General features: G+C 44.1%; 1 protein-coding gene across 1 annotated transcript; it reads left to right on the top strand.

Moving 5' to 3' along the window:
* The first annotated feature begins 219 nt into the window (after positions 1 to 219).
* On the top strand, positions 220 to 24,975 carry C8H7orf33 (chromosome 8 C7orf33 homolog). Its single transcript, XM_023225356.1, has 3 exons — positions 220 to 793; positions 22,842 to 23,096; positions 24,441 to 24,975. Exons 1-3 carry the CDS (start codon positions 590 to 592, stop codon positions 24,513 to 24,515), a joined length of 534 nt encoding a protein of 177 aa, XP_023081124.1. The 5' UTR covers positions 220 to 589; the 3' UTR covers positions 24,516 to 24,975.
* Positions 24,976 to 26,734: the final 1,759 nt, after the last annotated feature.

Raw genomic sequence — 26,734 nt, forward strand, 5'->3', positions numbered from 1 at the left:
CTTTTTCTTCCCTCACCCCCAACTCCCCACACACAAAATGTTTCTCATTATGACCTGAGACATTCATTCTGATTGTAGAGGTTTTAGATCATTTCTTCTAGGTGTTAATCAGTTCTGGCCATATGGTGAGGGTGAGGTAATCATTATTACTTTACAATGAATGCCCTTAATTACATTTTCAGTAGTAATATTAGTCCTTCTGTTTATTTGAGTACCTAAGAGCTGCAGGCAACGTGATCTGAATTACATGGAGGACAAGCTCCAGCTGACTTTCCGTGAACTCGCATTAGGATTCTACTATGCGAAGACAGGAGCAGGTGGGGATAATGAGCTGGCAGAAGGGGCTGCCTGTCACACTGCCTGGTGGTCCCTCTTTCACCCCCAGTTTGCCTCAGGCATTTTCGACTTAGCTGTGACCTTACTTGTGGTGATAACCAATCCAGTGGTCAGGAGAGAGGCACCCAGCCCGTGTCTGAATCCTCCTACTGACCCTGGGAATCCATGCAACTTGATATTGGTGGTGAAGTATTGGTGGTGAAGTGTTGCTCTCCTTGACAGCATCTAGGAAAAGGTAATTATCTTTGCCAAAATGCAAGTGGAAGTTCAAAGCCTCAGCCTTGAAGAGTGTCCCTGGGGACTTCCAGGCCGCGAATGTGAATGTGAAGCCCTTCTGCCCAGTGGGGCAAGGCGCCGGCCTGACCTTCGCCTGAGTGGGAGGGCAGTCACTGTTTGGGTCCACTTTAGGGGTGGTCCAGGTCAACTGAGCTTGTCATATGCCACAGGAAGACATAAGGTAAGTTAATGATTCTAAGATGAATCAACTGCTCTTTTAGTCAGTGCCTCTTGAGAATTCATTCACTCCATTCACGACTGTTTTTGACTCTCTAGTATGTGTTACGGAACCGGGCTTAAGGACATTTAAGTAAAGAGAGAGACAGCGATTAATTCACTGCCCCAAAGGAGGCCTGGAATCTTCTTAGGGAAAATAATCCTCACAAAACACTCCATTGAGTATTCTTGTGTTTAGCCTGAGTCATGTTGACTTGAAAAATCGCAACGTAAAAGCTGTATATTTTCACACAGTATGGTAGAAGGAATAGGCTTGTTCTCAGACTGTGTCTTGCCCTAGAGATGGGTCCACAGGAAGCCTCTATCTTGGTCGCCCTTTGGCATAAGCTTTGCACCTGTTCCCTTCTCCTTGCCTAGATTCTTGCCTCTTCTCTCGCTTTAAAGACCAGGACTTGTTGTTGTTGTTGTTGTTGTTGCTGTTGTTTTAGAGATGGTATCTTGCTCTGTCACCCAGGCTGGAGTGCAGTGTAATATCATAGCTTGCTGCAGCATAAACTTCCTGGCTTCAAGTGATCCTCCCAGGGCAACCTCCCGAGTGGCTAGGACTGCAGCCATGTGCCGTCACGTTTGGCTAATTTTTTTTTTTTTATTTTTTGTAGAAATGGGGTCTTGTCATGTTGCCCAGGCTGGTCTCGAACTCCTGTCCTCAAATGATCCTCCCACTTCAGCCTCCTGAAGTACCACTATGCCCAGCAAGACCTGAATCTTAAACTCTTTGCCTGTCTTTGATCTTTGACACCTCCTGACGCCCAAGCCCCTGCCTCCCGCTAGTTAGGCATTTTTGGTTAAAGTATGAGCTCCCACTTTGTATTTATCTCCAGCTTTGGGTGTTCAGTTTGATGGGGACCAGCCACAGGTGTCCCCACCTAGTTCTCCAGCCCTAATTTGTTTTCTCCCATGTTGCAGTTCCTGGCTTCTTCCCATTTGCCCACACCCTCATTGTGGCACAGTGCCCCAAACTGACACATGCCACAGGCTCAGAGTATGCTCTGGCTGGTCACTCGGTCACTCGAGGGCAGAGAGGATTTCGTGACCTTTCCCTGAGAACAGCTGCGTGAACTGCAGGGTCGGCAAAGGGGTCGTGTCTGCCTGCTGCTAAGGTCAGCTGCAGACAGCTCATGTCAGGGAAAGCCCATTTAGCATTAGAAGAGTAAAAAGAAGAAAATACCTCCTCAGCCAGGAGTACTTTGATGTGAACCAATACAATTAGTCTCTGAATGATGAATATAAATGATAATCAATGACATATATGTGCTTAAAAGAAGGTGAGAAAAGATTATCACTGCCTAAACGTTCCTTTTAAAGGACACCACAAGTGGATGAGTGGAGCATATAGGGTAGATAGGATATTTTTTTTTTTTTTTTTTTTTTTTTTGAGATGGAGTCCAGCTCTGTTGCCCAGGCTGGAGTACAGTGGTGTGATCTTGGCTCACTGCAACCTCTGCCAACTGGGTTCAAGTGATTCTCCTGTCTCAGCCTCCCAAGTAGCTGGGATTACAGATGCACGCCACCATGGCCAGCTAATTTTTGTATTTTTAGTAGAGACAGAGTTTCACCATGTTGGCCAGGCTGGTCTCAAACTCCTGATCTCAGGTGACCTGCCCGCCTCGACCTCCCAAAGTGCTGGGATTTCATGTGGGAGCCACTGTGCCCAGCCGGGTAGATATGATTTAAATCTTTTTTTTTTTTTTTTTTGAGACGGAGTTTCGCTCTTGTAACCCAGGCTGAAGTGCAATGGCATGATCTCAGCTCACTACAACCTCCACCTCCTGAGTTCTAATGATTCTCCTGCCTCACCCTCCCAGGCAGCTGCGATTACAGGCACCCACCACCATGCCCTGGTAATTTGTGTATTTTTAGTAGAGACAGGGTTTCATCACGTTTACCAGGCTGGTCTTAAACTCCTGACCTCAAGTGATCTGCCCACCTCACCTCCCAAAGTCCTGGGATTACAGGCATGAGCCAACATGCCTGACTGATATGATTTAAATCTAATCAGAACACTGGAAGATACAGCAAAGTCTCAAAGTGGTTGTCTATGGATGGCACTATGGGTTGGTTACATATTATTTTTCCAGAGCTCAGAACTTTCTGAATTTCTTTATTTTTGTTATTTATTTATTTATTTTGAGATAGACTCTCACTCTTGTTGCCCAGGCTGGAGTGCAATGGCTCATCTTGGCTCATTGCAGCCTCCGCCTCCCGGATTCAAGTGATTCTCCTGTCTTAACCTCCCAAGTAGCGGGAATTACAGGCACCTGCCACCACTCCCGGCTAATTTTTTGTCTTTTTAGTAGAGTCAGGGTTTCACCATGTTGGCCAGGCTGATCTCGAACTCCTGACCTCAAATGATCTGCTTGCCTCGGCCTCCCAAAGTGCTGGGATTACAGGCGTGAGCCACCACAACTGCCCTGAATTTCTTTAGAGAATCTATATTGCCTTCATAAAAACATGCTTTAAAGTTGTTTTTTATTTTAAATGTTAATTGGAAGTTAAAATGCTTTTCCTCTGACTAGGTGTTTAATGCATTTAGGAAAGGCTGAGCATGAAACCAGGGTTGGGGGAAAGAGCCTGTTTAGAGGGGACTGTAAAAACGGGGACTCCCAGCTGGGATTGACAGGAGAGGATCAGAGCCCAGACAGATGCCTGCTGGAAAAGACGTGACATGGTTGAATATTTGCCCTGCTCAGTGTCATGTTGGAATGTGATCCCCAGTGTTGGAGAGGGGGCCTGATGAGAGGTGATTGGATCATGGGGGTGGACTGGTCGTGAATGGTTTAGTGCCATCCCCGTGGTGCTGTCCCGCCGATAGTGAGTGAGTTCTCGCGAGATCGGGTTGTTTCAGTGTATGGCATCTTCCCTTGCTTTCTCGCTCTCACTCTTGCTGTTTGATGTGCCTGTTCCTACCTTGCTTTCCGCCATGAGTGAAAGCTCCTTGAGGCCTCCCCAGAAGCCAGGTAGATGCCATGCTTCCTGTACAGCCTGCAGAACCATGAGTCAATCAAACTTCTTTTCTTTTCTGTTCTTTTCTTTTTTCTTTTTCTTTTTCTTTTTTTTTTTTTTTTTTGAGGCAGTCTTCGCTCTCTCACCGAGGCTGGAGTGCAGTGGCACGATTCAGCTCGCTGCAAGCTCTGCCTCCTGGGTTCATGCCATTCTCCTGCCTCAGCCTCTCAAGTAGCTGGGACTACAGGTGCCCGCCACCACGCCAGGCTAATTTTTTGTATTTTTTAGTAGAGACGGGGTTTCACCATGTTAGCCAGGATGGTCTCAATCTCCTGACCTCGTGATCTGCCCGCCTCGGCTTCCCAAAGCGCTGGGATTACAGGCATGAGCCACCATGCCCGGCCAACCTCTTTTCTTTATATATTACCCAGCCTTAGGTATGTACAGCAATGCAAAGAACAGCCTAATGCAAGAAGTAAAAGGAAAGATGATACCAACTTACCAGTAAGGGTACTAAGATGACACCCAAGTAAAATGCAGAACAGTTATCATTTCATTTGCTTGGCAGAAGGAGGGTGACAGTTTGTAGGGAGATATAATCCGACCAAATGGTTTAGGGAAATGTGAAACCAAATGGTTTAGGGAAAATATGATGAAATTCAATATATTTGAATTTGGGAATATATTCAGTATATTTCAGTCCAATATATCCTTACAGAGTGAGGTTTGGCATGGTACCACTGTGGATCATTTGTCTTCGATTCAAAAGAAGGGACAATGTCTGTGTTAATGTTATGTTAAGTGCAGCTTGCAGCCTGCACTCCCAGCCACTCCTGCTTACATGAGATTACAGTGAGCCAAAAGACAGCATCCCCATCTGAGTATGCTTGGTCCTGGGAATCATTAGGGACTCTTAAGAAGCAGAAAGTCCTGACCACCTAACAGTGGGCACCAGCTTTTCCCTTAAGAGTTTCTGAATATTCACCAGGTCAGGTTTTCTTTTGTTTGTTTGTTTGTTTGTTTGTTTGTTTTGTATTTTTTGAGACAGGCTGGGGTGCAGTGGCACATTCACGTCTCACTGCACCTTGACCTCCTGGGTTCAAGCGATTGGTCCTCCTGCTTCAGCCTCCTGAGTAGCTGAGACTGCGGGTGCACACCACCAAGCCCAGCTAATTGTCATATATATATGTATTATTTTATATATATGATATATATATATATATATTATATATTTAGAGACAGGGTCTTGCTATGTTGCCCAGGCTGGTCTCAAACTCCTGGGCTTGGGCAATCCTCCTGCCTTGGCCTCCCAAAGTGCTGGGATTACAGGCATGAGCCACTGTGCCTGGCCTGCTTGCTTCTTTTAACCTAAGCTATTCCTATTTTACCTTAACCTTAAAGCTGATTGGACTTCATTTTATGAGAGGATGCTGTGGCTTACCCAGGTCATAACCATTAAATTTATCACATTAACCAATGTTTAATCATGATCACAGATTACTGAGAATACTGGCAAGAAAATTAGTAACTACAAAATTACAACAGGTTGTGTGCAATTAAAATTTTTTTCAAATAGATTTTAGGTTAACATTAAACATTCCAGTTATAATCTCTATTCTGCAGTTGATGCAGAGTTTGAGTTTAAAAAAAGAACTGTCTTCACAGAAACGTGGACTTAAAAATATTTTTTATATAATAAACTTTATATTTTTAGAGCTATTTTAGGTTCACAGTAAAACTGAGCAGAAAACAGAGATTTCTGATACCTCTTGCCCTCAGACATGCACAACCTCTCTCCCTATCAACCTCCCCCACCAGAGTAGTAGATTTTTTACAACTGATGAACCAACATTGACGTATTATCACCTGAAGTCCATAGTTTGGATTACAGTGGGTTTGGACAAATACATAAGGTCATGCATCTTCCGTTACAGTCTCATTCACTGCTGTATTAGTCTGTTCTCACACTGCTGATACCTGAGACTGGGCAATTTACAAAAGAAAGAAGTTTAATTGGACTTATAGTTCCACATGGCTAGGGAAGCCTCATAATCATGGCAGAAGGCAAGGAGGAGCAAGTCACGTCTTATATGGATGGCAGCAGGCAAATGAGAAAGATGCAAAAGCAGAAACCCCTGATAAAACCCCCAGATCTCGTGAGACTAACTCACTAGCATGAGAACAGTATGGGGAAACCGACCCCATGATTCAATTATCTCCCACCAGGTTCCTCCCACAACACTTGGGGATTATGGGAGTATAATTCAATTTGAGATTTGGGTGGGGACACAACCAAACCATGTCAACTGCCCTAAAAATCCTCTGTGTTCCATCTGTTCCTCCCTCCGTCCTTTCCCACTCCCTTCCTCCCCCACTCTACTCCTTGGCAACCACTGATCTTTTTTTTTTTTTGAGGTGGAGTCTCGCTCTGCCGCCCAGGCTGGAGTGCAGTGGCGCGATCTCGGCTCACTGCAAGCTCTGCCTCCCGGGCTCACGCCATTCTCCTGCGTCAGCCCCCTGAATAGCTGAGACTATAGGTGCCCACCACCATGCCTGGCTAATTTTTTGTATTTTTAATAGAGACAGGGTTTGACCACATTAGACAGGATGGTCTTGATCTCCTGACCTCGTGATCTGCCTGCCTTGGCCTCCCAAAGTGCTGGGATTACAGGCATGAGCCACTGCGCCCGGCTGGGAACCACTGATCTTTTTACTGTCTCCATAGTTTTGTCCTTTCCAGAATGTCATATAGTTGGAATCCTACAATCTGTGGCCTTTTCAGATTGGCCTCTTTCACTTGGCAATACACACTTAAGCTTCCTTCAGGCCTTTCCATGACTTGATAGCCCATGTCCTTTTAGTGCTGAATAATATTCCATTATCTGGGTGTACCACAGTTTATTTTTTCATTTACCTACTGGAGGACATCTTGGATGCTTCCAAGTTTGAGCCAATTATGAATACAACAGCTACCAACATCTGTGTGGATATTTTGTGTGGACCTAAGTTTTTAACTCATTTGGATACCTATATATACACACACACATATATGCATATAATACATACATATATGTATATATAACCAAAAATTATAATTAAAATATTTTCAAAATGTATTTAAAATATTTTTATTTATTTTTTTGAGATGGAGTTTCACTCTGTCACCCAGGCTGGAGGGCAAAGGCATGATCTCGGCTCACTGCAACCTATGACTCCCAGGTTCAAGTAATTCTCCTGCTCCAGCCTCCCAAGTAGCTGGGATTACAGGCACCTGCCACCATGCCTGGCTAGTTTTTGTATTTTTAATAGTGATGGGGTTTTACCATAATGGCCAGGCTGGTCTCAAACTCCTGACCTCAGGTGATCCACCCACCTTGGCCTCCCAAAGTGCTGGGATTACAGGTGTGAGCCACTGCACCCGGCCCAAAAATATTTTTTAGACAAAAGTCATCAAATAACATAACAAGATCTTCATGCTACTATCCGGCATACTAGCCTTGTCCTTCCCAATCTCCCTTCCCAAAAAGTAACCATTATTCTGAATTCATTGTGGGCCATTCCCTTCCCTTGCATTTCTTATACTCTACTTATATATGTATTCTTAAACAACACAGTGTATTTTTGCGTGTTTTCAGCTTTGTATTGTACACGGATTATTTTGCAATCTGCCTTCCTCCTCTCCTGCCCCCACCCTTTATATGAGGCTTATGAAACGCATCCATATTGAAATGTTCAGTTCCCTCAATTTTGTTGCTGATTTGTGTGCCCTTCTATAAACGTCCCACAGTCTGGTTTTCTGTTCCTTTGTTGATGGACACTTAGGTTGCTCCCAGATTGTTGCCACAATTGCCAACAATTAGATTATAAACAATACTAACAGAAACATCCTGGTACATGACAACTCTGGCACTTAAGCAAAACTTTCCCTGGGACAGTGCTACTCAAAATATGGTCTGAGAACTGTTTGTTTCTAGTAAATCAATGCCCTGCTTCCTTAATCGAGAAAATCTTACTATGAAACAAACATCAGCTAAACTTGATGTTGTGTTGCATAATAAAGTTAATTTACAACATTCTGGTGCAAGTTCTTCCTTCTTATAGCAGAACTGGCACTCTGCAAATAAGTGAGCCTATTTTCTCTCTCTCTCTCTCTGCATATATATATATACACATATACACGCATACATACATATATACACACATATATATATGTATACACAGAGAGAGAGAAAAAATATAGGTTCACTTATTATAGAGATATAGGTGCATTTTATATATATATGGAGAGAGAGAGAGAGAGAGAGAATATATCCAGGAATGAAATTATAATTTATTTATTTATTTATTTATTTATTTTTGAGACAGGGTCTTGCTCCTGTTGCCCAAGCTGGAGTGCAATGGCATGATCTTCGCTCACTGCAGCCTCTGTCTCCAAGGTTCAAGTGATTCTCTTGCCTCAGCCTCCCAATTAGCTGGGATTACAGGCGCCCACCACCATGCCCGGCTAATTTTTGTATTTTTAGTAGAGATGGGTTTCACCGTATTGGCCAGGCTGGTCTCAAACTCCTGACCTCAAGTGATCCACCCACCTAGGCCTCCCAAAGTGCTGGGATTACAGGTGTGAGCCACCGCCCCCGGCCAGGAATGCAATTATTGAGCCAGATGCAGAATGATCTACTTTCTAAATTGTGGCAAACTGCTCCCACAGCTTAGTACCTAATATCATAGTGTTAATTCCTGTAGATCTGAAATCTTAAATGGGTCTACCTCAAACATCATAGGGCCTGAGACAAGAACACAAATGAAACCCTTGAGCAATATGTCTAAATATTAAAAAGTTTGAAGTCAGGTGAATAAACTGTTAAATATCTTCTATCCTCCTACCTTGACAAAAATGCTTTTATAACAACCTGGAAGGCCAGGTTCAAATTTAGAATTCTCACCATGTTGGCCAGGCTGGTCTTGAACTCCTGATCTCCAGTGATCTGCCCACCTTGGCCTCCAAAATTGCTGGGAGGCCAAACTTAGAGTTTTTTGTTTTTTGGTTTTTGGTTTTTTTGAGACAGAGTCTCGCTCTATCGTCCAGGTTGGAGTGCAATGGCTCAAGTCTTGGCCCACTGCAACCTCCACCTCCCGGGTTCAAGCAATTCTCCTGCCTCCAGCCGCTCAAGTAGCTGGAATTACAGGTGTGCACCACCACACCCTGCTAATTTTTGTATTTTTAGTAGAGACAGGGTTCCACCATGTTGGTCAGGCTGGTCCTGAATTCCTGACCTCGTGATCCACCCGCCTTGGCCTCCCAAAGTGCTGGGACTACAGATGTAAGCCACTGTCCTCAGCCTAGAATTCTCAGATTTCTTAAAGTCCACCCTGGAATGTGGGTGGCTGTGGAGAGCTGGCCCTTGACCTGCAGCACGACTCTTCCCATCTCCAGCTCTGCCCTGCACCTCAGGGATCTCCTGTGTGTGTCTATAGACACGCAGCTTACGCGTCCAAACTCCATCTACACTCCCGTGAACAGCCACCCCTCGGCCACTTTGGGAGGACAGGCTGCGTGCAGGAAAGAGCCTCCTCGATCCCTGGAAATGAACTCAGAGCTGCTTAAAGGACTTCACAGCCCCTGCCCCACCGTTTTGTGGTAGGATAAGAGGCTCCAGTGGGCACATCCTCTTGTCTCTGGGTACCTTTGGCCATTTGGGGATGGGTAGAATCAGAGGAGGGTCAGAGTTGAGCCTCTAAAATAGGCCCAGAGCTGGGCACAGTGGCTCACGCCTGTAATCCCAGTAATTTGGGAGGCCAAGGTGGGCAGATCACTTGAGATCAGGAGTTGGAGACCAGCCTGGCCAACATGGTGAAACCCTATCTCTACTAAAAATACAAAAAATTTGCTAGCCATGGTGGCAGGTGGCTGTAATCGCAGCTACTTGGGAGGCTGAGGCAGGAGAATCACTTGAACCACGGAGGCAGAGGTTGCAGTGAGCCGAGATCATGCTATTGTACTGCAGCCTGGGTGACAGAGCAAAACTCAGTCTCAAAAAACAAAAATAAAAAATGAAATGAAATAAATTAAGCCCAGAGCAGGGGCCCCTCTTGCCAGGATATAAGGGCAATACTGGGAATTTATTACTGTCAATGAGGTTTTCAAATTCTCAGTGTTTTGTTGTTCTTAGTACTCATAAAGATAAAAATCTGTTAAGCACCTATATTCATTTCCCCATTTCAATTTTTTATTTTGCCTATATTCATCTTTTTGTGTGTGTTTTCTTGATCTGTTTTGCCAGGGTTCTATCTTATTAATCTTTCAAAGGACCAGGTTTTGGCTTGATTCGTCTTTATTTTTCTGCTTTCTCCATTTTATTGACTTCTTTAAGATCGTTCTTTGAGTTCATTTGATTTAACCTTTCTTGTTGCCTAATTTATTTTGAGTGAACAGTTTTTCTCTAAATACTGTTTTGGTGACTTCCCACCAATTTTAAAAGAAAGTGTTTTCATTATTGCTTAGTTCTACATATTTTGTATTTTTATGATTTTTAAATCCTTTTAAAATGTATGATTCTTTACTAGCATGTTATTTATTTTCCAAATAGGTAAGCTTTTCACATTTTTTTTTTTTTTTTTTTTTGAGACAGGGTCTCACTCTGTTGCCCAGGCTAAAGTGCAGTGGCACAATCTCTGCTCACTGCAGCCTCCACCTCCTGGGCTCAAGCCATACTCCCACCTCAGCCTCCCAAGTAGCTGAGACTTCAGGCATGCACGACCACACCCGTCTAAATTTTTGTATTTTTTGTAAAGACAGGGTCTCACCAACCATTATATTTAATACTAAAATGTTGAAGGCATTATCTCTAAGATTGATGATAATAAGTTAAGGGTGGGTTGCGGTGGCTCAGACTTAGCCACTCTGGGAGGCCAACGCGGGTGGATCACTTGATGTCAGGAGTTTGAGACCAGCCTAGGCAACATAGTGAAGCCCCATCTCTACTCAAAATACAAAAACTAGCCAGGCGTGGTGGTGCATCTCTGTAATCCCAGCTACTCGGGAGGCTGAAACATGAGAACTGCTTGAACCCAGGAGGTAGAGGTTGCAGTGAGCCAAGATCATGCCACTGCACTTCAGTCTAGGCAACAGAATAAGACTTCATCTCAAAAAATAAAAAATAAAAGTCAAGGATTCCTGCTATCAACATTTCTATTCACAATTGTACCAAAATTCCTGGTCAGGGCAGTAAGGCAAGAAAAAGAAACAAGAGTTTTAGGAATTGGAAAAGAAAAAACAAAACTGCCTTTATTCACTGCTGATGTAATTGTCTGCCTAAAAATTCCCAAAATAATCTAAAGATAAACTGTTGTATTAATTTTAACATTTATCAAGGCTGTTGGACACAAAATAAGTATGTGAACTCAATTACATGTCTCTCTACCAGCCACAGTTAGAAAAGTAATATATTTTTAAAAGAGTCATCCTTTCTAGATTCCTATAGGATAATGGCTACTTCTTAAGTCTGAAATTCTCCATTTATTCTCCAAAAGGCATAAAGATCAACAAGAAAAGCAAATGAAACTATCCAAAAAGGCATGTCCACATCATCACAAAGAGAACGCTACAAATGTCAATTTACATGCAAGAGAGGAAATAAAGATACAACACCAGCAGACCCAACCCCAGAGCCCACACTGAAGCAGAATCAGATGAGAACACAGAGAAATGAGAAGAGGGAAGTCGGGTGCCTAGTGGTGGCAGAACACAGATAAAACATCACACCCAGAATGAAAGGGTCTTGCTCAGGATGGGGGAAGTTTCAGAAGAGCTCTGAGGTCGGGCTGATCTGGCTACTAAAGAATCAAAATAGGCCAGGCCCAGTGGCTCATGCCTGTAATCCCAGCACTTTAGGAGGCCAGGAGTTCGAGACCAGCCTGGCCAACATGGTGAAACCCCATCCCCACTAAAAATACAAAAATTGGCCAAAAAGCACTTGAACCTGGGAGGCAGAGGCTGCAATGAGCTGAGATCATGCCACTGTACTCCAGCCTGGGCAACAGAGTGAGACTCTATCTCAAAAAAAAAAAAAGAATCAAAAGGAAGAAAGGTACTGGAGAGTGTGCAGGATTCAGGAGGCAGCATTAGGAAGGCACCACTTCTGAGTGAGAATTTGGAAGAGGAGGCATCTGTTGGAGTGAAAAGAGAAAGTCAAGCAGTGGAAATTATGGATCCCACAGGAACAAAGAAGTCATAAAACTGGAAATACGCTGACCTTCTCAGGCACCAGAAAATAAGTCATTTGTTAAAGAACCTGTACTTCACTGTACCAACAGGAGAGAGCATTCTTAAACTAAGAAACTCATCAGTCATTCAAATCCCTCACTCACTCCATAGACACAGGTGTTAATGGCTGATCCAGAAAAATACAAGACACTTTACAGAACTACCATTTGATGGTAGTTATTGGCAGAAGAAAAGAAGTCACTATGTGAAAAAGATACTTGTACACACACGTTTATAACAGCACAATTCCCAGTTGCATAAATATGGAACCAAACCAAATGCCCATCAATGATTTGATAAAGAAATTGTGATATATGTATCCCATGGAATACTACTCAGCCATAAAAAGGAATGAAATAATGACATTCACAACAACCTGGATGGAATTAGGGACCATTATTCTTTCTCTACTTCTTCTTCTTCTTTTTCTTTTTTTGAGATTGAGCCTCGCTCTGTTGCCCAGACTGGAGTGGGCGCAATCTCAGCTCACTACAACATCCGCCTCCCAGTTTAAGCAATTCTCCTGCCTCAGCCTCCCAAGTAGCTGGAATTATAGGCGCCTGCCAGCACACCCAGCTAATTTTTGTATTTTTAGTAGAGATGGGTTTCACCACGTTGGTCAGGCTGGTCTCCAACTCCTGACCTCAAGTGATCCGCCCACCTTGGCCTCCCACAGTGCTGGGATTATAGGCATGAGCCACCATGCCCGGCCTAAGGATCATTATTCTAAGTGAAGTAACTCAGGAATGGAAAAACCAAACAGCATATGTTCTCACTTATAAGTGGGAGCTAAACTATGAGGGTGCAAAGGCATAATGATACAATGGACTTTGGGGACTCGGGGGAAAGGGTGGGAGGCGGGTGAGGAATATAAGACTGCACATTGGGTACAGTGTACCCTGCTCAGGTGATGGGTGCACCAAAATATCAGAAATCACCACTTAAGAACTTATTCATGTAACCAACACTGTCTGTTCCCCAAAAACCTATTGAAATTTTAAAAATAATTCCAAGACACTTTAAAATGAACAGAAGAAGGCAGGCAACCACCATAGGAAGTCACTACAAGAAGAAAACAGGAAGAACCCAAATTTTTCCACCAATAAAAATATTTCCAAAATAAGGCAGAGAAAAACTATATAGCACATTCTTCAACATGAATTAAATATAATTAAACTAGCAGCAATGTATACACACACACACACACAAAAAGTACCATGAATTAAAAACCTCCTAATGGAGACTGAGCACAGTAGCTCACGCCTGTACTCTCAGCTCTTTGGGAGGCCAAGTTGGGTGGATCACCTTAGGTCAGGAGTTCAACACCAGCCTGGCCAACAAGTTGAAACTCCGTTTCTACTAAAAATACAAAAATTAGCCAGGCATGGTGGCGCACACCTGTAGTCACAGCTACTTGTGGGGCCTGAGGCAGGAGAATTGCTTGAACCCAGGAGGTCAAGGCTGCAGTGAGCCAAGATGGCACCACTGTGCTCCAGCCTGGGTGACAAAGTGAGACCCTGTCTCAAAAACAAACAAACAAACAAACAAAAACTCCTAATAGAAACAGACAAAAAGGAGATGTAAAACAATTTATTTAGATCAGAAAAGAAAGTGAAAGAAAGGACAAAATCATCTCAGGAATTAAGACCAAATTACAAGGTGTTCAGAGGAGAATAGTGGAATAAAAGCATCCAAGACAGTGAGCAATAGTGAGCTACCTGGCTGTGCCCATCATTAAGCCACGGATGTCTCAGCTCCAACTCCTCCCTTCTATGCTCAGCTTTGTGATGTCGGGGCAGCTACAACTGAGTTTTGCTTTGCCAGCTAGACCCAGGTTGGCCTTTGGCAATAAAGGGAGCAAAAGGGAGACTGCAAGGCTAGAGGAGAAGGAAAGGATGAGTTTCCTCCTGTCTGCTCACTGTGAGTATCACCCTAGCAATGCTTCTTCACCGTGGCAGCAGCACTTCCTTTCTGCAGAAGCATTTGAATGTAGTTTGAAGTTTGCAGTTTTTCCAGCACTTGCAGACCCGACCTCATACGGCCCATCTCATATTCACCAGAACCAGTGCAGAGCTCCCACCTTGAAGGTCTGAGTTTGAGCTCCAGGTGCCCCACCTCTAAGTTCCTACTTGTTCCCCATTTCTTATTGTTTCTTTAACCCTGGGAGTGGAAGCTGCAGTTGCTACCTCTATGAGACCTTAGAGTTCTCTTTTTGTCCTGTTATAACTTTATGATGAACACATTTTTACCTAGTTAACACTTTTTATATTAAGTTCTCACTGTTCAAATAACTTGTGTGTATACTGTCTCTTGGCCAGATCCTGACTACACTGGTGAACTAACAGAAAAGTAATTTCTTGAAATGATCCTGGGTAGTTTATAGGATGAACAGAATGGCCTGAGAACGAGGCTTAAACAGATGGAAGCCCAGCCATGTTCCTCCTGCAGGAATCATCTGGGCAAGACACGCTGCGAATGCCTTTCACATTGCTGCACCCACTGTCACCACCACAAATCCCAGCATGCAGAGGATTATGAACAACAGGTAAGGCTCACTCTGCAGATAGGTAGGGACAGGACAGTAAAGAAATTCAGAGGCAAGTTTTTAGACAGTTTCACTTTTCTTAGATTCATCTCTCCAAAAAATATTTATCAAGTACCTTCTATGTGCTAGGCATCAGAAGGGAACAAAAATAAATGACATGGATCTTGTCTTAAAATCTAGACCACTGTTTCTCAACATTAGAATTTAATAAAATCTGGGATACTGTTAAAAATACCTCATCTCTGGAGATGCTGGACAATTGCAGCTGCTGTGGAGCCTACAACATACACTTTTTAACAAGCATCTCAGGTGATTCTGAAGTTGGTAGCCCACAGACCACTTGGAGACACATTGATATTACAAACAAAAAAAATTATGCAGCAGGCACAAAATCATGTGTAGGGGAAGAAAAATAATTGTTTCCTCAATCCTCACAGGTCTTTTTAAAAGCAAAAAACAAACAACAACAACAACAAAAAAAAAAACGGAGTCTTGCTCCATTGCCCAGGCTGGAGTATAGTGGCATGATCTCAGCTCACTGCATCACTGCAACCTCCATCTCCCAGGTTCAAGTGATTCTCCTGCCTCAGCCTCCCAAGAAGCTGGAATTACAGGGACCCACCACCATGCCGGCTAATTTTTATATTTTTAGTAGAGGCAGGATATCATCATGTTGGCTGGGCTGGTCTCGAACTCCTGACCTCAGGTGATCCATCTGCCTTGGCCTCCCAAAGTGCTGAGATGACAGGTGTGAGCCACTACGTCTGGCCACTTCATAAGATTCTTAGTTGGAATAGACCCCATTAAAAACAAGAAAGGAAGAAAAAAAAAAGATTAACAAGAGAAAAACAAGTTTATTTACATGTATATTTCACATCTACATGGCAGACGCCCAGGGAAGGAGTAGTTCTCAAAGAAGTAGCTTTGAATTCCAGCTTGTATAGCATCTTCAACAAAGAATAGTGATTTTTAGAGAAGTGACAGGACAAAGGAAAAGGACTTTGGGTCTCTAGAGGGGGCTTCTCAGCAGGGAAGCAAGTAGATGAAGTAGATAAAGGCGAGTTGGTAATGCATGTTCAGGTAGATTCCTCTGGCTCCAACTCCTGGCAGATAATGGTCTAAAACTGTCTTCAGTGGTTAACCTTTGTTCCCCCTGGTAACAGACAGGGGCAGGATGCCTTTTATCTTTGTAAATCTCTGTCCTGCATTTAAGCAAATGGAGGGCAGCGAGCTTTTCTGCATCTGTTTCTTCCTAATTGTCTTCAGCTCAACAATCCTCCTTCTTTTGGAGTGGTATATTCTGGACTCCCACGCATGTCTGGAAGCAATGGTCAATTTCAATCTAGAATGTAGATTTACTGATTAAAAAGAGACAAGGAAGAATTACATGGGAGGTCAGTTTTATGAACTACAGGACTTCAGAAAAAGAACAGATCCTTCCTACTTGATTTTAGGCAATGAATGCTTCTTATCTGATTGATCAGAAGACCACAGCCTTTAGAAAAATATGACTCGAAAAATCTTTTTCTTTGAGTTTTTTTGACCAACCTTGAAAAAAAGTCCTGCAGGATATTTTCAGTTAGGAACCACCAATAAATGTATTTTTTGTCTGTTACCACAAATATGTTTATTTGTGGTAACGGGTTTAAATATGTTTCTTTAATGTTAAATATCTTTTTTTTTTTTTTTGAGACGGAGTCTCGCTCTGTCGCCCAGGCTGGAGTGCAGTGGCCGGATCTCAGCTCACTGCAAGCTCCGCCTCCCGGATTTACGCCATTCTCCCGCCTCAGCCTCCCTAGTAGCTGGGACTACAAGCGCCCGCCACCTTGCCCGGCTCGTTTTTTGTATTTTTTAGTAGAGACGGGGTTTCACCGTGTTAGCCAGGATGGTCTCGATCTCCTGACCTCGTGATCCACCCGTCTCGGCCTCCCAAAGTGCTGGGATCACAGGCTTGAGCCACCGCACCCAGCCAAATATGTTTCTTTAATCGAACCCAGGTGAGCCTGACAGTTAACTCTCTTTCGTATTGCTATATTCTTTCTTCCTCTTAATACATTTTTCTTCCTTCTTTCCTGGCTCCAAACTCCTAGTTTTCTCCCTTTCCTAATTGACTTTTTTTCAATTCTTCAGCCACAGGCGCCCAATAAAATGGCCCTCAATCCCTGCCTTTACTTCCAGCGTATTACCTCACTCCCTCTCAAAGGCCAATTACAAGGCTTTGTCCATTCCTGCTTAAAGAAATAGATGGAGGAAAATGAGATCCTTCTACCCAGAAAGACAAGTACTTGGAAATCGCTAATTAGGTCACCAGAAATTCTGCCAATAATGAGCCCCGGGCTGTGGCGGTGGCTCATGCCTGTAATCTCAGCACTATTGGGAGGCCAAGGCGGGCGGATCATGAGATCAAGATGTCAAGACTATCCTGGCCAACATGGTGAAACCTCGTCTCCACTAAAAATACAAAAATATTAGCTGGGCATGGTGGTGCGCACCTGTGGTCCCAGCTACTCAGGAAGCTGAGGCAGGAGAATCGCTTGAACCCGGGAGAGGGAGGTTGCAGTGAGCTGAGATCACGCCACTGCACTCCAGCCCGGGCGACACAGTGAGACTCCATCTCAAAACAATAATAATAATAATAATAATAATAATAATAATAATAATAATAATAAGCCCACTCCCCTTGCCTGCCGAAGTGACTCCAGTAATCACTCGACATGGACTTTACCTAAGAGCTGATTTGATTTCCCATCTAAACTGCGGTGGCTCAGTGGCTCACGCCTGTAATCCCAGCATTTTGGGAGGCCAAGGCAGGCAGATACCTGAGGTCCAGAGTTCGAGACCAGCCTGGCCAACATGGAGAAATCCCCGTCTCTACTAAAAATACAATAATTAGCCAGGTGTGGTGGTGCGTCCCTGTAGTCCCAGCTACTCGGGGAAGCTGAGGCAGGAGAATTGCTTGAACACCTGGGAGGTGGACGTTGCAGTGAGCCACGATCGCACCGCTACACTCCAGACTGGGTGACAGGGCAAGACTCCATCTCAGGAAATAAACAAATTGCAAGGAAAGGCCAAACAAATCTCACTGTGAATGTGGCTTGTCCATTTGCTGTATAAACAGCCCTATTGCCTCCCTAGTGTGAAGCATCAGGTCCTGCTAAGAGTGCTGGGTGGAAAGGCCTCTTTGGGAAACATGGCTTTGTTTTGGCAAATATTGTTGCTGATCTACCCTGGGATCAGAGCTTAAGGCCCATTCTTACCTTGAGGAAGCAAAGGGGTTTTCATGTATGTGGAATAGAAAATACCTTTCACATTTTACAGACACTATTCTGAAAAAAAAAAATCAGGCCCAATGTAAGGGACATGAGGCAGCACATCAACAAGATTCTAGAATAAATACAGTGCTAACTCCCGTCCCCCAGAGTACTAGCTGCTAGTAAAATGAGATATAATGTTTCAGGCTTGACAGGGTCTCTGTTACAAACCATTCTTACATTCCTGGGCACAGAGCTAGTCTAAACATTCATAGAACTCTTCAATTATGTATTGGCTTCTGTATCAGCAGAGTTGAAGAGGAAAACAATGGCAGGGTGTCTGGGCCTCCTTTCAGATACGGACTAACAGAAACCCCAACTCAAAGGTCTTCCCAAAAAGGAAATATACTTATTCATAAAAAGAGAATTTCAGAGATAAAGCAGACTTTAGCTTACCCTCAATGATGTTAGCAACATCCTAGATTTTCAAATCCCAGCCCACAATCTATATTTGACATCTTCATCTTGAAATTGGCTCTCCTCCCAGGTGTCAAGTGGCTGCCAATAACAACTGGACTTTCTCTCTAAGGAGGGAGGAAGGACCTCCTTGGAAATCACAAGCAAACCTCTCCTCGAGGCTCTGCAGCCACAACTTGGTCACATTTCCGTTTCCAAACCAATTTTTGACAAAAGGGAACATATTATCCTTAAATTATTTCAGCCTAGGATAAGCTTTCCCTCTGATACTTGGCCACTTAGTGGAGGGTGGAGGCTTGAAACAAGTCAGGGCTATGTTAGAGGAAGAAGGAGAAATGCTGAGTGTCCCCCACCAACAGTGTCCCCACCTGGAGGAGAGGCTTTGCTGAGTAGGAACCTGAAATAGCTAAGTCAAAACTGGAAGTACATCTGAGGACCCTTCCAACTAGCAGATTCCAAGAAGATTCAATAGTGCCTGATCCCAAATCCACTCTTTCATCAATCTGAGCTGAGGCACTGTGTAACATCAGGAAACTGTGCAGGTTCTGCAAGAGGTACAAAGATAAATTAAAATGGTTCCGTCTGGACTTTATTGCACAGTGAGAGTCATATGGGGTATCTGTAAATAACAATAAAAGGTAGAATCACTTTGTGGGAAGTTTGATCCACAAGTAAGACTTCTGTGACGGTTAAGTCTGTCAACTTGATTGTTTTGAAGGATGCAAAGTATTGATCCTGGCTGTGTAGGTGAGGGTGTTGCCAAAGGAGATTAACATTTGAGTCTGTAGCCTGGGGAAGACAGACCTACCCTTAATCTGGATGGGCACCATCTAATAGCTGCCAGCACAGCTTGAATATAGAGCTGGCAGAAAAACGTGAAAAGACTAGACTGGTCTAGCCTCCCAGCCTACATCTTTCTCCCGTGCTCAATGCATCCTGCCCTTGAACATCAGACTCCGAGTTCTTCCGTTTTGGGATTCGAACTGGCTCTCCTTGCTCCTCAGCTTCCAGACAGCCTATTGTAGAGCCTTGTGAGCATGTGAGTTATTACTTAATAAACACCCCTTCATATAATATTATATACATATCCTATGCGTTCTGTTGCTCTGGGGAACCCTGACTAATACAACTTCTGAGGAGGGAGATCACTTCTGAGCAAATTTTGAGGAATGGCAGCAAGAAGAAGGTGGCTTCTGAGCCGAGCCTTGTGAGAGATCACATTTTACATAGTATGAGGGACAAGTATTTCTGGGTAAAGGGACAGCAATGGGGCGGGGCTAGTTAAAAAACAAGATGAGGGAATTACCTTCAGTGTAAATTGCTCCCCCGCCAAAAGGACAAAGTGTCTGACTCACCACCTAGTGACTTCACTGGATCTTCTCCTTCTGCTCCACAATCTACCCCTCATTCTACTCCACCTTGTTCTGTGGCCCCGGAGGCTGGCCTTGTGGACTGTATCAACTAGGCCACCTTTTTCCTGGTGTGATTTGGGTTTGGCTAAGATGGCATGGGCAGGAGATGACAGAGTGAGAAGAAAGAGAGTTGGAGTTATGATTCTTCCAGGGTCCTCCTTGCCAGATTATAGGTGGACAGTAGCCATATTCCTCTAGCAAAAGCCATGGCTTTCTCCAAACAGCCCTTCCCTGTAACTAGTGACATGGGAGTTGGGCAGGGAAGTGCTGGGTAGAGAAGGGCCAGGTCCCTGGTGAGGGCTCCACCCTCAAACCTGTGCCGCACACCTAAGTGAGAACAGGCACTCCTGTTTTCATGCCCGAATGTTGCATTTGCCAAGACCACTCGGGCCAACCAAGCCCCCATCCTGTACCCATATAAACCTGAGACCTTAGTGGGTATGCACACAAGCAGCTGAATGTCGAGACCAGCAGACCAGTGACAGCAGAACGATGCAGCAGAGGAAGAAAAGAGGGACGTCTGGATGCCGAGGGAAGGTCGGCCAGGGTGGTTAGAGAAGGGTCCAGCTGCTGGGCAGCCCAACTCCAGGGAAAGATTATTTCCCTCACCCCTCCACCTTCTGGCTCCCCATCCATCTCACTGAGCATCACCTCCACTACTCAATAAAAACTTGCACTCATCATTGGAGCCCATGTGTGATCCGATTCTTCTGAGACACTGGGCCAGAGCTCAGGATGGCACACTGGCCCTCTGCTCTAGTAATAAGGCAGAGGGTCCATTGAGCTGATTGGCACACAAGCCATCTGCAGATGGCAAATCCGAAAGAGCTTGGGTTACATGTGCCCGCCTGGGAGTTGCAGACACCCACCCCTAGACACTGCTATGGGGCCAAGAGCCCAAAGCATTCATCCCGTCCTCTGCAGCTGCCAGGCTGCATGCTCCCCCTAGGGGTTTGAGCTGTAGGGCAACCAAGCAGGTGAGTCACACCCTTGTTCCATGTGCTGCAGGGGGAATCAGGGAACTCTCCCACTTCACTAGCTTTCAGTACCTGCTCCCTCCCTGTTCACCACACTGGGATAGCAACCCTGAAGCATTGCCAGCCCTAGGAGCTTCATCGTAATGCCTGGTTTCCTTGCACTATCAATGCCTCTATAGAAAAGGCCCTTGATTAAGTTCTCCCCAGTCAGCCCATCTGAATATTCCACCTGCTTCTGGCCTGGACCATGACTGACAGAGATCTTTGTAGTCAACTGAAGTTAGCCAGGAATTTTTTTTTTTAATTTCCATTGCTGTTTTCTTATTTCTTGCTTCTAAGTATCTTATTTCCTCATCTTCTAAGTGTGGCATTAATAATGAACTTCCCATCAGATCTATAAGTTGAAACTCTTTCATCTCTATCTTGAAGAGCTAGATATTTCTTTCAAAATGTTGGAACTATACAAATGACAAAAGAAAAAATAGATAAATTGGACTTCATCAAAATTAAAATCTTTTATGCTACAAAATGTATCATCGAGAAAGTGTAAAGCAACCTGCAGAATGGGAGAAAATATTTGCAAATCATATCTGATAAGGGACTTATATCCAAAATATAGAATTCTTAAAACTCAATAAATAACACAATGTTTTTAATGGGCAAAGAATATGAACAGACATGTCTCCAGAAAAGATTACAAATAGCCAGTGTGTACATGAAGAGATATCAACATCATTAGCCATTTGAGATATGCAAATCAAAGCCAGAATTAAAACCACTTCATCCCCACTAGGATGGCTATAACTGAAAAGGCAAGTAATAACAAGTGCTGGCTGGCGAGGATGTGGAGAAATTCACACCCTCATCCATTGCCAGTGGAAATACAGGATGGTGCCAGCCACTTTGACACTTCCTCAAAATATTAAACAGTTACTAGATATTTTCCCTTTTATTTTTAGTTGGCACATAATATTTTTGTGATACAGAATGATATTTCCATACATGTATACAATGTATAATGATCAAATCATGGTAATCAGCATATTATCACCTAAAATATTTATCATTTCTTTGTGCCATAAACATTCAAAACCCTCTCTTCTAGTTTGTTGAGAATATAGTTAACCATCTTCACCCTGCGGTGCTGCAGAACACCAGAACTCATTTCTCCTATCTAGCTGTCATTTCGTATCCATTAACCAACCTCTCCCCACAGTCTCCTCCTCACCACTCTTCCCAGGCCCTAAGACTCAGTGTTCTGCTCTCTATTTCCAGGGGCTCAAATTTTCTTTTTAGCTTCCACGTATAAGGGGAACATGTGATACTTATCTTTCTGCACCTGACTGATTTCACTTAACATAATGACCCAGCAATTCTACTTCTAGGTATATACTCAAGAAAGTGAAAATAGGTGTCCACACGAAAGCTCTGTACACAAATATATTCGTAGCAGCATTATTCATATTACTCAAAAAATGGAAACAACCCAAATGTCCACCAAATGATGAATAGATAAATAATTCGTGGTCTACCCATATGATGAACTATTACTGGGCAATTAAAAGGAATGAGGTTCTGATTCATGCTACAACATAGTCGGACCTTGAAAACATCATGCTAAGTGAAAGAATTCAGTCACAAAATACTACATGTATGATTCTATTTACATGAAATGTCCAGATTGGCAAATCCATAGAGGTAGAACGTAGATTAGTGGTTGCCTGGGGAAACTTAGGGAGAAATGGGGAGTGACCGCTAGTGGGTACAGGATTTCTCTGGGGGATGATGACAAAGTTCTAAAATTGACGGTGATGATGGGTGCACATTTCCTTGAATATACTGAAAACCACTGTAAACCTTGAATTAGTGTATTACATGTGAATGATAGCTCAATAAAGCTAATAAAAATTAAAATGATGTGTTTTAAAATTTTGGAACCAACTAATTCTAAAAGCAAATGTTGCCAAAATTTCCAAAATGTCTTTGTCTATAATCTGTAGGCTATTTCATGTGTCTGACAGCTACTTAGTAGCCTCAAAATAAATGTGAGAACAAATTAGTAGCTTATTGATCACCATCTTTCCACCTTTTAATCCACTTTGTTTGTTTGTTTGTTTTTTCCAGAAGCCAACCCCACACCAAAACATGAACAGGGGAATGGAATTTATTGCTCCTGTGTCAGCTCCCACCAAATCCGGTGCCCTGTGGCATTTTCTTTCTCCAGGCCCCACGGATGCCCAGAGATCAGTTAGAATCAGGCCAGGCACCAGGATGGGCTTGTCCTCAGATCCAGTTGTCAGCACCTTGTCTTCCAATTACCTAGCTCTGCTAACTCTCTCTTACAAGCCTGGGAGGAGAGTGACAAGTTCATACCTAAATGTAAGCTCTGAAGGGTCTTAGCACCCCCAAGTTTAAGGAAACCCATGAGATGCTCTGACAGTTCCATGAAAATGAAGACTTGGAGGGATTGTTACATTTTTTTTTTTTTTTTTTTTTTTTTTGAGACAGAGTCTTGCTCTGTTGCCCAGGCTGGAGTGCAGTGGTGCGATCTCGGCTCACTGCAAGCTCCACCTCCCAGGTTCATGCCATTCTCCTGCCTCAGCCTCCCAAGTAGCTGGGACTACAGGTGCCCGCCACCACGCCCAGCTATTTTTTTGTATTTTTAGTAGAGACGGGATTTCACCGTGTTAGCCAGGATGGTCTCCATCTCCTGACCTCGTGATCTGCCCACCTCAGCCTCCCAAAGTGCTAGGATTACAGGCATAAGCCACTGTGCCCGGCCAGATTGTTGCATTCTTGCATGCCTGGATGTTTCATATTCTCTGAATATCCAGCATGAAACTGACCTGTTCCCATGCTTTTTTGCCAAAGTGGTTTATGTTAGGATAAAAGAAAACACCCCTTACCAAGATGCTCTGAAAGCACCTTCTCCATTATATTAATGATAACTAATGTTATTAAGAGAACATAAGGCAACTTTAACAAAATAAGAGCTCAGTAAAGGGAATCCTGCATGGAAATTGTTCATGCAAATGCCATTTCGGAGCTGGCATTGTACTTGCAGACGGCGTCTCTACAGGAAGCTATGACTTCAGTCCTACGTGACCCCGTATAACCACTCAGCACATAAAGTTCCATGAAATCGGTGCCTCAAACCACAGTATCTCTAAAGGAACTCCTAACTTAAAAAGTAATCCATCAATAGTAAGGATTTTTAGACTTTAGCCTAAAAATTTTAAATACTGTTAGTAGTAATAAAGCATTGAGATTTCTCTAAAATTATTGTTGCCTGTATCACTTTAAATCTTTGACATAAATGAAAACTTGCATGGAAAATGCTACAGTTCTACGTAAATCAAATAGGTTGAGCATTAATAAACAGGAAGATGAAGTAGGTGAAATTGATTTTGTTGGGAACTGGTGGGAACTAGTAGAGAGAGTGATTTTTTAAAATACTTTTTAAAATTTTTATCTATTTATTTATTTTGAGACCAGGTTATGAGACTGGCTAATTTTTATATTTTGGTGTTTTGCCATGTTGCCCAGGCTGCTCTCAAACTCCTGGGCTCAAGCGATCCACCCACCTTGGCCTCTCGAAGTGCTGGGATTACAGGCATGAGCCACCATGCCAGGCCGAGACAGTGTTTTTAACTGTGCTATTGATGTTCTAGGGAAAAGGTAAATCAGCCTGAGATAACAGAAGTCCTTGTAATCCACATGTAGGTACGTGGGCATGAAGTAAGAAAGCTCCAGAATTCTGCTGAGGCCACAGGGATTTCCAGAACTGGCAGTAGTTAAGAATTTTGCAGAACTGAAGAGTCACACCTCTAAATTTGTGCAGATTGTGTAATCTCTTCTTGCAAGAAAAAAAGAGAAATAGCGGGAGTTATGGAAATAACAGTTGATGAAAACTTGGTAGTCTGAAGTCTGAACTTTGAACACTGGCAGGCAGGCTGAGAATTCTCTTTGATCGTGAGCCCCAGTTCCACGTGCCCCTGCAGGAATCTGTGCAGCCTTTGTGCACTGGTGTGACGCCCAGGAGAGGACCACGGAGTGACAAGCCACCAGGCTCTAAAGGGAGAGGACGATCCCCGGAGGACCTGGATAGAGAAGTTTTCACGACCATTGCCTGCTGTGTGCTCCAGGTGATGAGACTCTAGAATTTACACCTGAAACACACAGTCACTTATGATATTATTTGTAGTATCTGGTATGTCTAAGTAAAACATGCATTCAGTAAAACTTGCCATGCAACTTATCTCACTGTGTGGATTTCATTCTTCTCAGTTAATTCTTTTATGTTTTCTGAGGTTTTTTTCTAGATGGAGTTTCACTCTTGTCGCCCAGGCTGGAGTGCAATGGTGCGATCTCGGCTCCCTGCAACCTCTGCCTCCCAGGCTCAAGCGATTCTCCTGCCTCAGCCTCCCGAGTAGCTGGGATTACAGGTGCCTGTCACCACATCCAGCTAATTTTTGTATTTTTAGTGGAGACGGGGTTTCACCATGTTAGCCAGGCTAGTCTCGAACTTCTGACCTCAGGTGATCTGCCTGCCTCAGCCTCCCAAAGTGCTGGGAATACAGGTGTGAGCCACCACACCTAGCCTTTTATGTTTTTTTAATGTCCCAGTTTAAACAAATGAAAATCATATGTTCGGTAAGGAGGCATGTCGGACAGGATGATCAGTGTTTAAGCACCTGAGGAAGGTACTTGCTGCTCGATTTTGCTGTGAACCTGCAAAGCACCTCTCAAAAAGAAGGTCTGCTTTAAAAGGAGGGGTCTAGAACTGGGCTTTGTAAGATAGGTACGGTTTGCAAAGCCAGAAAGAAGGAGAGAAGAGCATTTAACAAATAAGGCAAGATGGAGCCTAATGTCTTTGAACCCAGAGGGAAAGGCCCTGATGAGACCAGAAGGAGCTGGCACAGGGAGGAGCAGTGGGGAAAGTGGAAAGAGCAGGTGCCTTGAGGTCCGCAGAGGAACTCAGACACGAGGTTTTAGATATTAAAAAGCCATTGCGCTTGAAGTGTGTTCTGGAAAGATGACCCGCTCTGGTGTGCTTGCTCATCTGCCCTGGCCAGGCCAACCCCCAGTCTTGGGCCTAGAGAGGTTCCTGAGGGCTGCCTGGGAGGGCCAGAGAGGAGTGAGCCAGAAAGGGGAGGGCCAGCAGGGCCATCGCTGTGGAAGAACAACTAAGAGAGGACAGGCCCATGGGCTTGGTCCAGGTGACAGCAGTGCCCAGCCCTGTTCTAGGGAACTGAGGCCCGGTGGCCTTTCATCCCTTGGCCCCAGGGATACCTGGTCAGCCCCCTCAGGAGAGGCAGAGCTCTCTAGACCTTAAAGAGCCTTTGGGGTGTTACAGGTTGACTTGCATCCCCCAAAAAGATATGTTGAAGTCCTAATCCCTGTACCTGTGAATGTGACCTTATTTGGAAATAGGGAGTTAAAATGAGATCATTGGCCGGGCACGGTGGCTCACACCTGTAATCCCAGTACTCTGGGAGGCTGAGGTGAGCAAATTACCTGAGGTCAGGAGTTCGAGACCAGTCTGACCAACATGGTAAAACCCCGTCTCTACTAAAAATATACATATTAGCCAGGTTTGGTGGTGCACGCCTGTAATCCTAGCTACTCGGGAGGCTGAGGCAGGAGAATTGCTTGAACCTGGGGGATGGAGGTTGCAGTGAGTGGAGATCATGCCACTGCACTCCAGCCTGGGTGACAGAGTGAGACTCTGTCTCAAAAACAATAAATAAATAAAATGAGATCATTAGGGTGCGCCCCTAGTCCAATGTGGCTGCTGTCCTTATAAGAGGGAAATTTGCACACAAAGAGATGCACAGAGAAAAGACAGCCACATTGCAACAGAGACAGAATTGGAGTCATTTATCTTCAAGCCAAATAACCAAAGGTTGCTGCGAACCAACCACCAGACTCTCGGAGCAGGCCAGGACGGAGCCTCCCCCGGAGCTTCAGGGAGAACCGGCTTCTGCTGACGCCTTGGTTTTGTACTTCTGGCCTCC

Source organism: Piliocolobus tephrosceles, chromosome 8 (genome assembly GCF_002776525.5).
Source record: "Piliocolobus tephrosceles isolate RC106 chromosome 8, ASM277652v3, whole genome shotgun sequence".
Taxonomy (NCBI): domain Eukaryota; kingdom Metazoa; phylum Chordata; class Mammalia; order Primates; family Cercopithecidae; genus Piliocolobus; species Piliocolobus tephrosceles.

Coding starts and splice junctions, on each gene's coding strand:
- C8H7orf33 (XM_023225356.1), top strand. CDS start 590: ATGCAAGTGGAAGTTCAAAGCCTCAGCCTTGAAGAGTGTCCCTGGGGA. Junction 794..22,841: donor ATGCCACAGGAAGACATAAG/GTAAGTTAATGA, acceptor TGTTTTTTCCAG/AAGCCAACCCCACACCAAAA. Junction 23,097..24,440: donor TGACAAGTTCATACCTAAAT/GTAAGCTCTGAA, acceptor ATCCACATGTAG/GTACGTGGGCATGAAGTAAG.